Here is an 18,031-nt window from a genome sequence, read left to right as displayed (position 1 = left end):
GAGGTTGATGGTTGCCTGTGACTGGGGGTTTCCCACCTCTGACTGACTGCCTGTGTATGACATGTCTTCTCAGGAGGAAGTGCCGCTCTCCTGCTGAGACTCACCACCCTCCATTCCCACACACCCCGTGGCCCTGAGTCTGCTCTCACAATGCTACTGAGAATGGAAACTGGCAGCAAGAGAAGAAAAAAAATCCCTAACTTTACCTCTCTGTGTCTCTTCCTGATACCAGTGCAGCATAAATCCAATTCAGTTGCGCTGCCATCTGAGATCTTATAGAGCAGAAATGTATCAAAGACCGCTGCTGGTGAGCAGACAGCAACTTAAAGTTAAGGTTAGCATCACAGCTAATGCTGAAGCCTTTATCATGTTACTGTGCCACAGTATCAAAGGATTTAAGTGAGTGGAGAAAACCTCAAATATGGAGTCACTTCTTTCCAAAACAGCTTAGACTTGCTAAGCTAATGTAGGTTGTCTGCTCTGTATCAGCAACTTATTATTATCAACTTATAAGAGAGCAAATATATATGTGACAGTGATTTCCACAAGTTGTTACATTGTTACACAGTCTGTGTTATTTCGCAAAACACTTCTACGTCTTTATGAGGTCCTTTCCTGACTCACTTGGACCCCTGAAGGTCCGCTGACCTCACCCTGGAGACCACTGTGCTAACATGCTGCATGTTCTCACCACAACGTAACTACATGCACTGACAGAAGCTGAGCTGTAACCTTGAAAAATTAAACAGTGAAATAATGAAACATTCATTGTATTTGGCATGTGCTCACAAGCAGATCATTAGTCATCACACAGTTGATCCCAACCTACTTTGAAGCTGTGTGAAACCGTGCTGTCACCGCCTCTGGAGTTAGATGGGAACCACTCTGACTCCCATAAGTGAAGCACATCTATGCCAACATTTGCCCACAAGTATGCTCCCTGATCTGTGCTCTGCCTCTCCACAGACAACTTATTTGTCCCACTTAAAAATAAATGAAAAATGTTACCGAGCCCAGTTGAAGGCAGTGTTTACTAGATGTGCACGTTCTGCCTCTACAAGCAAAGCAAAAACGAAATTTCTGAAATATTTCCTGAAAAAAAGGCATGCAAATCAATGTAGCATTACCATTTTCCAAAGAGGACTAATAACTGCTAATAAAAAGACCACTAAAAATCACAACACCAGCAGCACCAACAACCCATTTTTGCCTTTATTCACTGATCTATGGAACTAGATGTAGCTCCTGAGAGGCAAAATGAAGCAGACTCTTCAGGTACCCCTTAAGAGGAATGGAGGACATTCAGAGTGACATTATGGCCCACTTTTGCCATCAATAATGCAAAATGTAATTTGAATCCCAAGGCAACAGAAAGCATGATAATAAACAGCCTACAAGTGATTTTAGTGACGCCACAGGAGTGTATATAAATCATAATTATTCAAAGGAATAACATAAATACTGTATGTTATATTATATTCATTATGAAGTAACAAACATTACACAACCCTGTAGATATACTGTGTCCCTGATTTACTTAACCTGTGTGCTTGTCCCCCCCCCCCTCTACTGACCTGCTGGTAGTTCTCCTCTTCAGGGTGGAAGCTGTTGTCAGTGGGCTGAAACCTCAGGTTGATATGGGGAAAATTGTGAAGCCAATAAGTCCACCAGGGAGCAATGTAATCCACCCGGGCCGGAGACATCCCTGCCCCGAGAAAAAGTTAGGCTACAGCCTAAATTAGCCTCTCTTTACTAAAGCGGGCAGTTTGGTCCGCTGCCGGAGATCCTAACCCAGTCTCATAACAGACAAAGGCAATGATAAAAGCATGCTCGTTTATGGAAACACTCTCTCAGCCACACATGAGACAAAACGCACGTGAAGTCCTGCAGAGACGGCAGCGTTGCTGCAAAGTGAAATCCGACGAGGGTTTCTCATGAAACAGGAATTAATCACAGTGCTCCCATGTCCCCGCGTCCGCGTGGACCCACAGCTACTATCCGACCGACAGCTGCTCCGAGCGCACAGCACAGTCACCGGCGGGGACGCGCACTGATGGAAGGCATCGGGACACAAGGAGGCACGGGGGCGCGCAAAGACGCCCCGCTGGGGAGTTTGGAAGTTATCACTCCACCAGCTGTCTGTGGTAAAACCGTTTCATAAATACACACAGTCACTGATCTGTAATATAATTTTCATATTGACGTTATGTTTCATTATTTAAGCGTCTTTTTACCAGTCTATGGAATTAGCTACTGTGCTGCCATCTAGTGGTCAATTGAGACAATTACAAACAGCTTTAACAATAGCAGGGGCTCACTCCTGTCCTCTCAGGGGACGTCCGAGTCCAACCCACTCTTTACTCCACGAATCTGTCTTTACATTTGCCTGTAACGAAGCTCCTCGGTAACTATACTAATGAAGTGCATCTGCTGAATGCTGGTTGTTTATTGATGTTTCACAGACAAGCTCATCCATTCTATAATCCTTGTCCTCATTGGTTGTGTTTAAAGCATCCATTATTTAGATTGGCTTCTGTCCTTAATTACACATCTTTGTGCAGAATATTTTAGACGGACTGTACTCAACAGGTATGCTATTTGATTTAACACACAGTGGATCAAATTAACAATTAACTTTCCAGCTTCATAAATTGTGTCTCCTTTAATTGAACATTTACTGCTTGAATCTTCACCATCCACCATTGGAATTACCTATAATACATTACAGAATATGAACTGTGACATTTATGCGAGGTGCACATTAGAATGAGCAGTGGGTTGCACCATCTACAAGATCAGAAATATTAGTATATCCAGGGAAATTTAACACCTACAGAAAAGTAAGAGCTATCAAAGTCTGGTGACACATATTGGTTTTATTTTAACTGGTCACTGGAGAGGAGAGTGGTCTCCATAGCATACTTATCAGTCTGATTAAAGATGTGTCATCTTGTGGAAGGATGTAAAAACACCATGTATAACTGATCCTATTTTAACAAGCTGGCTTCACACCACACTGAGACACTGTTAACACTTCATGATACAATTCAGTTTTTCTAACCCATCGTGGCATGACAACAGAGTGGACAAAAAACCACAGGCAAATAACTACGTTTTCCAATTTTTATTACAATTATCTGTACATCACGGATTTACTTCAGCTCCTTCACAGCCAGACCTGTAAAAGACCGAGACAACTGGTTAGAAAAAAAAGAAAAAACAAGAACTTGAGAAATAAGTTTTCAGTATGACTATTGGGACAACCACGCTTGAGAAGCTCCTGTCAAATGCAGATAATTACTACAAAAACTGTTAGACATTTGCCATAATTGGTTGCCAGCAGTTCTTAAATTCAGCCATATTTTCAACAAGGAGGCTTCTCCTTTGAGCTTAAGGTCTGTTGGAAAATGACTGTGCACAGCTTACTTTTTTTTTTCTCCAAACCAATTACAAATAAATTACTTTACAACTGAATGCACACAATCCAGCATGATACAACCTAATCATTGCAGTCAATGAAGACTAATTATATTTGCATCAGCTTGGAGGATGTCCAAAGACGACAGATGCCACTGAAGGATTAATTTACACATGAATGCATTTTTTCTCTGGACAAGAATTAGTTCATTATCAGCTGCACAATGTGTGTGCAACATTTTTTTAAACTAGGGGGAAAATGATGTAGTTTTAGGCCTTGCACCTTTAAACACTTCAGTTATAAACAGAGTGAAAACTGCCTCAGAGCAATCAAACCCCAATATTATGGTTTATGTTGCAACGATGTAACATTTTAGGTCATTTTTGTGGTATTCTGATTGTTGCTTCAGTCTGACTTTCAGTGGTTTAAAATAATATAAAACATCTGCAAAGCCCTTTACAAATGTTCTGAATCCCTTTGTTGAAGTCAGTTACTTCTGCCATTGGCACATTGCTTCTTTTTAAGTGCATTACTACAACTGTAGTAGACCCAGGAAAGATGCAAACTTCTTCACATCACAGCAATTTAAGACTGTGTTCAAGGTCAAGTGTATGAAATTCATTTAAATACAGAAACCGTTCAATATGTTGCTGACTGGGATTTCGTTGTTCAAACCAATAGCTGCTTTTCCACACTGCTGTGTCTCAGTCATCATGTTAGCGTAACAAGCCATTGTTATCATTAATACTGACCTGGGGGCAGTGACTGCTTGAGCTTCTCAGCCTTCTCCTTGTCTGTGATGACCAGGGTGTACAGGTACCTGCTGCAGCGCACCTTGAACTTAACATTGTCCTTGTTCTTCTTGATCTTTACGGCTGGAAGAAAACAAAGTCTAATTTTATTCAGGCAGCCTAATATCATAAATTACACATTTCAACCTGTACAGCTTACAGGCCCTCTATCCTTAGACCCTCAGATAAACAAACAAGGCTGTCTTCAGATACAAACACAATACAAACACCTACCTGGATCAAAATCACTACTGCAACTTAACAGCGACACTGATGGATGAGTATTTCAGTGCATGTATCAAAACAAACTGATTTATTTTGCATCACTATAATTTCTGACCTGTATGATAAGCAGTTTCCTGTATAGAGTTATGAAATGTAGTACTGGAAAGTGGTTATTTCTTTGAAAGACATGTTGCATTTCAACCCAAAAAATGGTAACTCATTGTTCATTTTCTCTTGGTAACTTGTACTGTATGTTTTCCTGTAGACATGTTTGGCTGACCATCCGTGTATCACTAAAAATACATGTCCTCTATGAGACATACTACATTAGAGCTGCCAAGACTGATTAGTCAATCAACTAAGACTACTTGATAACTTTTTTGGTAACTATTGAATCAATTCAAGTATTTTTCATGTGAGAATGACAAATATTTGCAGGTTTTATCCTCTAAAATGAAAGAATACGCTGCTTGGAAAACATCACTGGAAAACTGAGTTCTCACAGTTTAAGATATTTTGTAGACTAATCACCAGATTAATTGGCAATGAATATGATCAATGCATCCCTATAGCAAATTACAGAGATCTAACTAGATAATTTGTTAAATTTCAGAGGCAAACTTCTTGCAGTGGCAAAAACCACATACAACTAATCATCTCTGTATCTTTTTTTAATCTGCTTATAATTGAAATTATTAAATCACCTTCATTATCACTAGTCATCAACCAGTACAGAAAGGTGAGACAGTAAGATTTCAACTTACACTTGGCATCCTTCCTCCTGGCTGTCAGAAGGAAATCTTTGATTTCTTCTATCTTGCGAGGCTACAAGTAAAGAAGCAGACAGTCATCATTCAGACAGAGTATTTCATCTTAATACAGACAGAGATGGTACAGCTAGGTGATGTTAGTGGACCGGTGGAACTGGCGTTTCTGCAAGAATTCGAAACTCAGCACTTGGTCCATCCTTATTCTTGCAAGACTGTGAATGCATCACGGGCACAGCAGCCTCGGATGTTTGGACGTCTTGCGGCGAGCAAAAACATCTTTATTTAGGGTTGGTAGACCAGCGTCAGGTACCTGTATCAGTTCAAACTGCTACAGTTGAAATAGCCTTGATTTTTAAGTTTGGGAGTCGTCAACACCGGTGAATTTCTTTTTTAGACAATATTCGCTCATAGGCCGGTGTGGCTTGTGAGCGGCATTATGCTAATGCTAATGCTAAAGCCCAATCCTAGTCACTTTTCAGCCTACATACCGATTGCTACATAACTACAAATGCACATTACACGTTACGATATACACTCGTTCACAAGACAACACTGCCGGTTATGTAGACTTAACAAGTAAAGTGTTTGAATGAGAAGAAATCCTTACCATGTTGCCGTGTCAGCGGACTGAGCGCTGCGGAAGAACAGAAATATGGTGTCAGTTAATCGGTTATAACACCAGGTAGAAAACTATTGGAAAGTAAATTGCTATGTTGTTGTGTAGCTTCTGAAGAGAATAATTATAAGATAGTAGAAAGGGGGATACAAGTTAAAGCATTCAAAAAGGATGGATGATGATTGAAATTGTAAGTTTATTTATGTGAGAAGGTGAAACTCACTCAGTCTGCCAGAGAGGGGATGAAAAGGGGCGGGACTTCCGGTTCAAGGAACTTTTATACTCGAGTACGGCATCCACAGAGGACCAATGTTATTCAAGAAAAGCGAATCACCGGCCGAGTCACTAACAAATTTGGCTCCCAAAAGGTTAAAAGACAGCGCAGAAACCACTAGAGGCGAAACATTCCCAGATTTTACGAGAAAAGGCAAAAAATAAAATAAAATGAGATAAAAATAATCATTAACTTTTGTTAGTTCAAACAGTTCTGCCCAACGAAATTAAGAACCACTACCCCACATGATGATCTAAATGATGTTTAAAATCCTTCGCCAAAAGGCCAGGAATATCATGTGGAAAAATTTATTACACCACTGTATTTGATGAAATTGTGTTTTTATTTATTTATTTATGTTTTGCCAGAAACAGTCTAATTTAAAATGTATCAAGTTCAATAAAACATTACAATTCTAGAACATGTGTAATCAATGAGTACATATATATTGTAACTTCCATGGCCTTTATGGTCTCAGTGGTAGCTGTGGCCCTGAGTAGACAGCAGTAGAATTACAATTAATGGCAAAAGAAACATAATCAAAATGCTGAATAAATAAAATGTATATTATTTTTCTGTGAAGTGCATAAACTTAAGATATTAAGAATACATATTGAATAGAAAGCTGTGCCACATCCAAAAACTCTTGCTCTTGCCAGAAAAGTAAACAATTTTGTAGAGCTTAAAAGTCAGGTTGAAAACCAACTTCATGTTCTAATTAAATGCAGGTTTTTTTTTGTTTTGTTTTGTTTTTTTAAATGAATTATATTCACTCGGCAAGCTGTGTCAGTGCTACAGTCTAAGGTCAAGACTGCCTCAGGGTGAGGCAACAGTCTAAAAGGAAGACAATGAGCAGCTAAAGCACACTGTAGTTAATCCAAAGTGTCTTCTGGTTGTTGAAATAGTTTATGTGCTGGATCAAATTAAGTTATGAGTATGTCTCCTTGAACCCACTTTACTCTATTTTTATTCTTTTTTCTTTTTATCCTCTAACACTATAGTGATGGTGGATACAGAGAGGCTGTAGAAGCCCAGAGGTAAAATTCTTGAGCAGACAACAGACATCTCATCCAATTCAGGACCATGCACTGAGCTGAGGGAGAACTCAAATTGCTTTATAGTTTGCATGATAGTTGCTTTGGAGATTGAAAATAAAATTGCATGCATCCGACAATTTGTTTTTGTGCGTTGTACTTTTGTTGTATATATTCTGGCAGGCATTCCTTCAGTTCCAGACTAACTGTAAATTATGGCTGCTTGTTTAATAAAAAAAAGAGCAAAAAAGATTTGCTTGAGACACCTCTGAGACTACACACATTACAACCATACCTGCTGACTTATGAGTTCAATTATCTTTTACAGTCGAGACAGATAAATCCAAAGTGTGCCAGAATAATAAGCCTGTAAGTATATAAATGGTTCACTGTGACGATATTCTTGTCTATTACTTCTAAAACCTGACAAAAATAATTCCATATATTTCCACAACAGCAGAGCACAATTAATGAGCCAATCTTGCTAGATAGTCAAAGTTGTGAAACACATTTCTGCTCAGTGAGTGTCAATTTCCTTTAAAAATGTTTTAGCTTAAGCTAGTCTGTTTCCATGGAAATTGACTTTGACATGGCATTAATTCATAAAGACAGCAAACGCCAGACCAGTTGTTTCTAATTGAACTATCTACCCGTTTGTCCATGTCCACAGGCCATCTCGCACTAGACACTCAATCAGCACTCATACTACTGGACACACTTCTCTCAGGATTTAAAATTTTCAGCAGCCTCATGTCAATCAAGTTAAAAGACAGAGTGTAGCTTGTTTCAATAATGGTTCAGAATTCTAAGGAGGACCTCATCTACTCTGCAATAACCTGCAACTAACACAAGCACAGGCTAGAAGACCACACTGCAGAATGTATGTGCCTCAGCCCTTGTTTTGTGCACTTGTTTACAGTCGCAAATCATTTTCCTCAGAACAAGGAGTAAAATGGCCTGTTTATCACAGCATGGCTTTGTACTCCTTCCTGTCCAGAATATTATAGTCTATTTCTCCAGCTTCACACAACTTGGCAATGCTGATGTACAATATCTCCTTCCCCTTGTGTGAGAAAATTTAAAGGGGACTCATAGCTCATTTTTAAAGATCATAAAAGATGTCCTTGATCACTTCTCACAGAGTGTGATAGGAGTTTCATTGTTGCAGGTCTGAATGGGCAGTACAAAATCTGATATAGAGCTGGATAGTGAGAGGCTTATTTTATACTTTATACAATCTAAAATCAAAATGGTGGATATTTTGTTATTTAAATCTGTTTTATAGATACAGGTTGGAGTCCCACTATCTCACTGCTGTCTGTGTAATTACAAATCAGCCATCAACCAAAATCAGTGTTTTTTCTTCTTTTAAACATATATTTTTGTTTTATTTTTTCTTGCTCATTAAAACTCATATTATGTGGTAACCTTCAGTTTGCTACAGACTGGGCTTGATGAAGATGACAGTATGGCTAAAACTCATTGTTGTTAAACTGAATAAAGACATATTTCATGTTTTACATTTAATATGGGCTAAGCATGAACAAATACATACTGACCAGCACCTAATTTGGAACACCTGTCACCTGGCTGGCTGATTATCCAATCAGCCAATCAGGTGACAGCAGCGCAGTGCAATAAATGACGCAGTTACAAACGGGGGCCATGCGCTATTTTTATATTTATTAAGAATTTATGGTGCTCGACGGGCTGGTTTGAGTATTTCTAAAACGGATGGATTTTAATGCACAAAACTCTGTGGAAAGTACAAAAAACGTCCAGTGAGAACGCCTCGTTGGTGAGAAAGGTCAGGGAGAAAGGCCAGACCGGTTCAAGCTAACAGAAAGCGTTACCTCAACAGTGGTGAGCAGAAAAGCGGCTAGGAGTGCACAACATGTCGAACCTTGAGGAGAATGGACTATAACAGCACCAAATCCGGACAGCTGAAGACTGGAAAAACGTAGTCAGGGTAGGCGGCAACAGTATTAATTCCATGGACTCATTTTTGACCTGTGACAACAGTCCAGGCAACCAGTCACTGTTTGAGCCACAGCCTATCGTTGCTGACGCAGTTATGGCGACAACTGACCATCTTTCAAAAGCAAAAGCCGCCTCATAGTTTCACGGAGATTACAGTGAGGCCTCTCCAGTCACAAAATCTGAATCGTCACCTTTGGGATGTAGCAGAACAGGAGATTGACAGCATGAATGAGCAGAGGACAAATGATCATGATCATGATCGTGACAACATGGACAGGAAACTGAGGCTGAGGCTGTTTTGAGAGCAGAGGGAGGTCCTATCCAGTGGGGTGTCCATGAAAAGTCCGGGGTGAGTGCATATTCCTTTTGTTTACCAAAAAGTCATAAACAGATAAATGCATTAATAGACAGCATGTCATCCTACATAATTAAGAGAAGGAGTTCTCACAGTGCACAATTTTACTTAAGTAGTGCTTAAGTAGTCCTTTTCTGTACAGTAGTAAACTTCTGAAACATTACATCAGTTCAAAATTATGTGTGTCAAGTGTTTTTTAGCTGAGAGCCCAAACAGAACATTAAGTGCTGTGTGTGTTTTGAGTATATTTTCCTGACGTGAGTAATTCATCTTATAAATCCATGTGTATTGTGGGGTTTTGTTTATTTATTTATTTATTTTAAACAATTTTCTGTGTCTAGGCCACCTACACCAGGGACAGACAGTCAGAAGTTTGTTCCCATGCATGCCCTAATCATATTTAGCCGATGACTCTAACGGCCATATAGTTTTGAATAGTTACTGGCTACGAACTTTCTATGTTCATCTATTCCCATGTATGTTTGCACCATTAAACCAGTCTCGGTGTGTAAGAGTGTGTTTTCCTGTATTTCTGAATTTTCTAATATCTTCTATATTTATTAGTTATCCTAACTGAATGTCCTCATCTATGAGGGGTGGGTGTACTCAGTAAGGGTGAAAAGAGGCTCAGCTCAGCCTCATAGATTATAAAAATGACCATGCTCGGTTTATCTAAAGCTCTTTTTGCACCGGGATGATCTTTATTCCATTTGCTTGCACAGTAACAAACATGATCCTCTGTGCCAAGCTCGTAATAACCCAGTCTGATTCCATATACACTTTTCTTTTTAACTGCAGTTCTGGATTTTGAGCAGTAGAGGGCAGTGAGTAATAGGTAATATGGAGTTGAGCAGTGTGTCATCCTCACTGATGACAACGGGAGACGCTGTGTATCAAGGAATGGACTCTACCAGTTACTAGTTGTCTGTACTTTGGAAAGGGAGTGATCATAGGATTATTCTCCTGTTTACTCATTTTGTGAAATATCTAAAACTAACATTTGATTGTATAAGCTGTCGTGATTAGCATTAACTAGTTGACCATGTATTGTCGAGCTCATGCCCCCACATCTCCTATAACATTGTTTTTTTTTCCCCCTCTCTATCAAGGACTCTAGTTATCAATACATCTAAACCCCGTTTCTACTTAAAGATGTGCTTCCACCATTCAAGATATATGTACATATCTAAGAGTCATGTGATCTGTAGAGATATGAACTTGCACTCTTTTTGGAATTTGTACTCACAACTTATTATCTCCCCTCCAAAAAGAGATGGATTCAATGAGCTTACCTAGGGCTACCGCTAATTTATTTACACAGCAGTGTTTGTGTGTGAATTCATTCTGCTTTACCCCCCCTCCCCTTTTTTTTTTTTTTTGGACACACCTGGTATTAAAATAGTTCCCTGAAAACTATAATCCCCTTTTTGTGTAAAGGTAGTAATTGGAATAAAAATGTGTACCCTCAGGCTGAGGGATGATCGCACTTTGTAACTATGCGCCAGCTTATTAAAAAGGCATAGTGGGGTTACAGGGGGAAAAAAATGATCTCAGCTCAGAGATACTTTTTTACTGTAACAGACACGTAAAGCGTGGATGATGGAATTTCAGGAGCTCCACTACAGACATTGTAGATAATGATACACATCATTTCTGCCTGCAGGCTTGTATGGGCGACAGCAGAAGCAGCTCTACCGGGGAGCTAATGAGTAATTCAGTGGCAGGTTCTGTTATTAATCACAATTTGATCTATGGGTGAGAGACAACAAAAGATTACCTGAAATAGTTTACTGAACCATCATTATTGGATTTACTTCGGTCATGAAATCAGTAGAAGGTTTTAAATACATGTCTAGCATGAATGCACTGTAGAATAGAGCAGAGGTGGTAGGGTGTATTATATTTCATTCTTTTATTTAAAGGATTAACTGTATCCTGAAAAGTTGTTATTCACCACAGGAAACCACCTCCAGTGATAATGTGGGTTGAAATACAAAGGCTTAAAAGTTAATGTGAAATTAAAATGAATGCCTGTGTCATTGAAGTTATGTTCAAGTGCGCCTGTCATCAGAAATGGGAGAGGAGAGTACTTCAAAATCCCCTCTACCGCACTGCTTTACTAATCTCCATGATTATTGATCATATTGATTTGTCAAGTATTGATCCCTTTTTCCGGCAGCCTTATCAGAGGCAAACTTTAAGTACATCTGCAGATGAGGGGAGATTATTAGAGAGTCTGAGGGGTTTACCCTGACAGAATCTCAATGCGAATGTGCATAGACTTGTCAGAGTAGCTGCAACGGTTTAGAAAGTTCTGTGAAGTTCTCAATTATCATGTCCAAAGACCAGTGTGTTGCTGTGAATTGTTATGTGAGAAATCTGTGGCTTTTGTCAGGACCTGCTGTCGTTTACGTCTGTTCAGTCAGAAAAACAGGACGGAGGAGAATAGAGAGACGGAAGAAAAAGAAGAGCATGCTCTACAGGTTAAACTTTACAGAAGTTGTCTTTTGCAGATTTGAATGCTGCATTGAGAGCTTATGTAGGGGAGGTCACAGAGGTCACACCCAGTTGTGGGGATGACCCTGAGCTTGAAGGTTGCAGTGGATGTTTTTGCAGGCTGGAAATGAATCTTTGTTGCAGTTTACAGAAACCCTGCTACATAAGGATTCATAGATGTGTCACCTATTCCATCCAGGCCATGCAGTCATCAATTCCACTTGTTAGCCTGCAGACTTTTTTCACTTTTCTCCATCATGCAGGGCCCCAGGACTGACAAACTGGACCACCGTTCCCATGAAATATGCTTAGAGACTTTGTAGAAGGTGGATAGAAGTGCAGAAGTGATGGATTTTTTTTTTTTTTTTTTTGAGTGATCTTTCTGGAAAATGTATATGTGATCATAATCTTATTTAGTGAAACTATTCCTTCAAATATGATCACAGGTGCACAGTGGATGGGAATGGTTTAATGATGCAAACATACATGGGAATAGATGAATATGGAAAGTTTGTAGCTGGTAACTATTCAAAACTATATGGCTTTAGACTCATAGGCTAAATATGATTAGGGCATGCATGGGAACAAACTTCTGACTGTCTTGTCTCTTGTGTAGGTTGTTTCGACACAGAAAATTGTAAAAAAATACAATACTTAAGAGTGAGGGGGTTAAACAAGATGTATCGCAGCTGGACAGCTGGAGGCCTTTTCACTCTGTACACAGAATTTGAGAAGAAAGTCTTTTTTTATTTTATGAAGAGGAGAGAAAACAGAATGAAAGAATAGTTTTGCACATAGAGAATTAATGAAAATACAAGAAGAATAACAAGAGGACTGACTTTTATCTTTGCACATTCTTCATATCATACATTTTCAAGCTTCTTTTTTAATCTTTCCAAGCTCAGTTTGTTGAATAGCTTTTTGATAATTCTACTATTGCCTCAGTTTTTAAATTCTTTCAACCATTAAAAATCTGGAAAATATGACACTTAACTATAAACATGTGATATTTATACAGATAGAACACTATTTATTTTGGTCTCTGGATTAACAGAATTCTTTAAGTTAAAGTATATTCAAAGTTTATACTGTCCAGCATATAAAGCAACTGTTGCATTTAAAGAATCATAAAATAGAGTGACTGTGCATTGTATCCGTGGGTGTGGCCAACTTGGATCAGGTGCAAAAGAAGTGGGAAAGGTTCTAAGGTGAGAACTTCTAACCCCTGAACTAATCTTATTCTTTTTGATTAGAATCTTGTATTTCTCAGACAGGGTGATTATTGCAATTTAGAGTGAGGGCTGTACTGGGTTTGTACAGGAGTTCCCTGGCAACACAATGCCAACATTTCAGTCTGTCTCTTACTCATCGTAACACTTTTTATAGGCAGATTTGTTCCGACTCAGGTCTGACTGTACAGCGGAATTTAGTACATCATGAACTAGTAGTTCTCTCTGACTGTCCTCTGGACTGTGTCTGAGACCAGCCCAACTGCCATTCAGTATCTGTACAACCATCAATTTCCACTTGCTTCCTTCCAGCCGGCACACACATACACACACCTGCCAGCCTGCAGTGCCAGGATGTCTATTGTCCCACATGCCCTTAGTCAGATTGCCCTTGCCTGCACCACTCTGCACCCACGGTGTCAGTCTTGGCTGACAGCAGGCTTGCATTAGCCAGCTAACATTTCCTGGCCCCTGTTTGCTCAGCGCAGACAGAGCTGTCGGCTATATGCTCTGCTGATGCTCACCTCTTAACATTGGAGCAATTTACAAATCCAGTCATTAAGATGACAATTTTTTTTGGTTTGTGAACTGGTATGTTTGTCAAACATTATGCTTGGTTGTGCATGTTAAAGTTTTGTAGTGTAGCTTTTGCAGTTACATGTACAGGCTACATAGCTGCTGAAGCTATGCCTCCTCAAAAATGTAACTTTGTGTTGGTGCTGTTGGCTATGGGAGACACCACAACTGCAACAATTGTGACTGTCTGCTTGTATTTTCTCCAACATATTTCTGATGGCAGTGAAGACTGCTGATAGTGAAGACAATGTTAGGGAAGTTAAAGAAACCCCCCAGTGATCTGCTGCTTTTCAATAACTCATATCTAAGAAAGACATTTCCATGAAAAACTTCTGCTAAGAGCAATCACAAATGCACAAAATAAATGAAAGAATGTAAACACAGTCACTGTGGGGAATATAATTAAAGCATAATATGGCCTGACCATGCACAATACATGAATCTAGTGTTGCAATGATGCTCTCAGTGGGTGAAATCCAATGCTTAACTATAAATCAAAACCTACGCGTGTCTACAGTGGGACACTTGTAAACCCCTTGCGTTAAGCATAAATGGGAGGCATCGCTATCGTTCCAAGTACCGTAATTTCCGGACTATAAGCTGCTACTTTTTTCACACGCTTTGAACCTTGCGGCTTAAACAATGATGCGGCTAATTTATAGATTTCTATGGGCTAACGAGCTTCGTGCCGCAAAAACATTTAGACACCTGCGGCTTATAGACAAGTGCGGCATGTATATGTACTTTTTTTTTTTTTCTTTTTAAATTTAGTGGGTGCGGCTTATATTCAGGTACGCTCAATAGTCCAGAAATTACAGTAGTATTTTTCTAGTTACATTAGCTTCACATTCATCTTTACTAAAATTTGGCACTTTATTTTATTAGGGTTTATTTCAGCAGGCCCTGCTTATCTGTCAAAGAGGTATTCCACTAGTTTAGTATTGCACTCCCATTACACTAGTGAACTTGGACTCCACATTTCCAGTTTGTAACACAGGCTTTTGAAGTTTCATCTGATGTCATCAGGGTTATTTTCTCAGACTTTAGAAAGCTCTCTGAGGACATTATACAACTGTTTTCACAGGCTGATCAGTAGTCCTTGTGACGAATGACGTGATGGAATGCCCCTTGAACAAAATCTGCGTTCATTATCATTAAGACCTAACCCAATATGCCATTTTCATACTAAAACAAGTACAAGTAATGCATAACTGGTACCAATTCTTTTGATATCAAGTGTGTTCAAAACATGCACGTGTTGAAAATAGACAGTAGTCAATCTGAGATGCTTACCATGACTTCTGTATACAAATGGCCCTTTGCTCCTCCCTCTACATAGTTTGTATGCCTTTTTTTCAATACTTGAAACTAGTATGGCTGTAACATTGATTCCATTAGGTTAATCAGTGCATTCCATATCTACATAATGTCTATATCTTACTAACTGTTCTCATTACCATTGGATCATTACTTCCTCTAATACCATGTACCTTCCAGCTGCTCTTTGTCAGTGGTAATTAGGTGATGATCTGTACCAAAAGATATTAAGATGAATTCTAAGGGCAATGGGTGGTATCATAGAATGAGATAAGTCCTTCTTCGAGTTTCCTGATTAAGCTGTAAAATGGCCGCGGGGCACTTTGGGAAGATGGGACTGAGAATCTATTTTCAAATGCCAAAAACAGTTCACCAGCACTTGCCATTTTGTGCATAGGGAATATTGCTGCTGCAGTCTATTGCTTTATTGAAATCTCTCGCTTTCCACCTATTCCCCTTGCGTCATTGAATATTTATCCAACCTCTCCAGCACCATACCGTTATAGTTAGATGAGATATTTATGATCTTCAGTACAAAATGGATCTATTTATCCATTCTGTAACTCATGCATTCAGTGACTGCCAATGGAGCCATGTAAACACATTTCTTTCTTGGTGAAAGTCACAGAGAAACTAGTTGAACAGCTTAAAAATGAGAAATGCTCCTCCTCTGTACACTCTGACACCCTCTTGAAATTTTACATTAACGCATTCTCAGCTTTTTCAATCACAGCCTAAATACTAGGATATAAAGTAAGCATTTAGAGACTGTATCACCTTGACAGGCCAAGGCAATGTCTTTAAAGAGTGATAACTACCTTTTTTCCATTACTGACCCAATCTTGACCTCCAAGCACTGAGCTATTCTCTCCATGGCAACGCGATGAGGATCACACTCTGGTACACCCACGTGTTAATAGTGGCAAGAGGGAATGGTAGACCGCATTTAACTTCATTGTTTAAAGAATGAAAGGAAAAAACATATAGATACAAATGTGTGAATACAGAATTTAATGTCTCTTAAGTAAAGAGTTGAGACTGTAAGTGTTTTGTGTCTTTTTTTAAAGTCAAAAATGTCAATTATGCCCTAAAAAGTAAAAAAAAATTCTGTTAATTAAATTTATGCATTAAACTCTAAATTCTTTATGGTCTCCTGATTGATAAAAATATTTGAGTTGGAATATCCTGGGAAAATCTTTGGTTTCTTATTCTTTATGCCCACAGTCATAATCGCATCCATCCATCATCTATACCGCTTATCCTTTGGGAATCGTGGAAGGGCTGGAGCCAGTCCCAGCTGACATTAGGCAAGAGGCGGGGTACACCCTGGACTGGTCACCAAACTGTCACAGGGCTTACATATATAGACAGACAACCATGCACCCCTATGGGCAACTTAGAGTCACCAGTTAACTTAACCTTCATGTCTTTAGACTGTGGGAGGAAGGAAGCACAGGGAGAACATGCAGACTCCACAGAGAAAAGCCGTGGACAAAATGGGGTTCAAACTTTCTTGCTTTGCGGCAACATTGCTAACCACTACACCACCATGCCTGCAGATCATCACAACTGTGATAGATAGATAGATAGATACTTTATTAATCCTGAAGGAAATTAAGGAAGTGTTAGGGTTAGATCATGGGACATGTGGACATGTGAAGCCTTTTAGAATATGCTGTACATATTTTAAAATTCAGCTGGACTACCCTTAAAGTGCAAGACAGCGATAACTATAATAATTTATCAAGGGGAGGAGGGAGAATAGCAACTCGAGCAGATCAAAGAGAATAATGTTAAAAAGAAATATTATGGGTCTCTGTGGGGAAATTAGGTCATTCTACCAACGTATTTAAGGGGATTCAGAGGGGAAAAGGCAGTTCAAAAAATATTCACTGACATTTGAAAATAAGTGATAGAATTACAAACCATTAAATAAACAATCAAATAACAATATTACAGTTATGGGGTTGTGTAAACAATTTCACCACATGTTAAGAGTCACTTCACTTTTCAGCTCTTCATAAAAGAGTAGTATCTGATCTTTCACAGTTTAGTAAAAGAACTAACCATCACCAGGGTTGAACAGTCAGACACCAAAAGCTTAGCACATATGGAGGAAGTTATAGTAGTATACAGCAAAAAGCGTGAGTGTATAGTGTCAGGTTACACTTGCATGAATGTGACTTAGGTACTAGTCAGTGGTGGTCAAACAGTTGGTGAATGAGCCGTGCATGGTGAAGCGTGAATGGAGCAGATGATGCCACTCAGCTAATGCAAGTTTCTGAAGTGCAACATACACTGGCTGCTGTTTGTGAACAGGAAGCTGACATGGTCTGCAGTTGCTGGAATGAGCTGATCCAGAAGTGAGTCTGATAAAATTGCTGTTTTCCCTGAGAGTTCATGTTAGTTAAATGACAGTGGTGTAACCTGACTAGGTGATGTGTGTCAGCCTATGATAATGTGTCAAGATACTACCACTGTGTGGTCTTATGTCATGCATGATACACCACTAGTGTGTTACCTTTAACTCTGTGCTACATTCAGTGCAATACAGTAGATTTGGATCTGAGAATTCTGACATGATAGCAGGTAACACTGCCAAATGTCTTTTCATGCAGTGCATTCTTCTGCTTGAATCTGGAGGACATGAAACTCTAAATACAACTCATGCAGGGAATAAGGGTCGGGTTATGCTCAATCAGAACTAGCTCAACAACTTCTGTCTGAACTTGTGCAAGTCAAAAGTGTGTATAATTGTCTTCTTAGAAACCAGCCATGTGGAAATGGGACAGACACAATGTCATTTCAATGTTAAGGTAACAGAGGCTATCCTAGAAGGCCTGTTCATATAAAAAGAGACAGAAATAGTTGTGTCAAGAATGGGGGAAAAAAAGAGCGCTAGAGAGGGAGAACCCAGTGTCCTTGCTTACCTCCACAGAGCTGGCCAATC

The 18,031-nt window shown here is 39.3% G+C and overlaps 2 protein-coding genes across 3 annotated transcripts in view; both read right to left on the bottom strand.

The window, feature by feature from the left end:
- Positions 1–2,056, bottom strand: part of ttyh2 (tweety family member 2) — a 53,506-nt gene extending 51,450 nt beyond the window's left edge. The window contains 1 exon segment of the mRNA XM_018666046.2: positions 1,575–2,056. Within this exon segment, the coding sequence (XP_018521562.1) occupies positions 1,575–1,703 (129 nt within the window). The 5' untranslated portion in view covers positions 1,704–2,056.
- A 1,053-nt stretch (positions 2,057–3,109) lies between these two features.
- Positions 3,110–18,031, bottom strand: part of rpl38 (ribosomal protein L38) — a 379,694-nt gene continuing 364,772 nt past the window's right edge. Inside the window, exons 1-5 of one of the 2 annotated variants that reach the window (XM_018666059.2) lie at positions 6,044–6,163; positions 5,812–5,838; positions 5,199–5,259; positions 4,171–4,293; positions 3,110–3,178 (exon numbers count right to left, since the gene is read on the bottom strand). In XM_018666059.2, coding sequence (XP_018521575.1) covers positions 3,153–3,178; positions 4,171–4,293; positions 5,199–5,259; positions 5,812–5,814 — 213 coding nt within the window. In that variant the 5' untranslated portion in view covers positions 5,815–5,838; positions 6,044–6,163 and the 3' untranslated portion in view covers positions 3,110–3,152. Of the gene's footprint in view, positions 3,179–4,170; positions 4,294–5,198; positions 5,260–5,811; positions 5,839–6,043; positions 6,164–18,031 lie in introns of those variants that run through there. The other variant, XM_051066527.1, reaches the window with a different exon arrangement.

This window comes from Lates calcarifer, linkage group LG23, assembly GCF_001640805.2.
Source record: "Lates calcarifer isolate ASB-BC8 linkage group LG23, TLL_Latcal_v3, whole genome shotgun sequence".
NCBI lineage: Eukaryota > Metazoa > Chordata > Actinopteri > Centropomidae > Lates > Lates calcarifer.
This window is presented reverse-complemented; position numbering and strand designations above follow the sequence as displayed.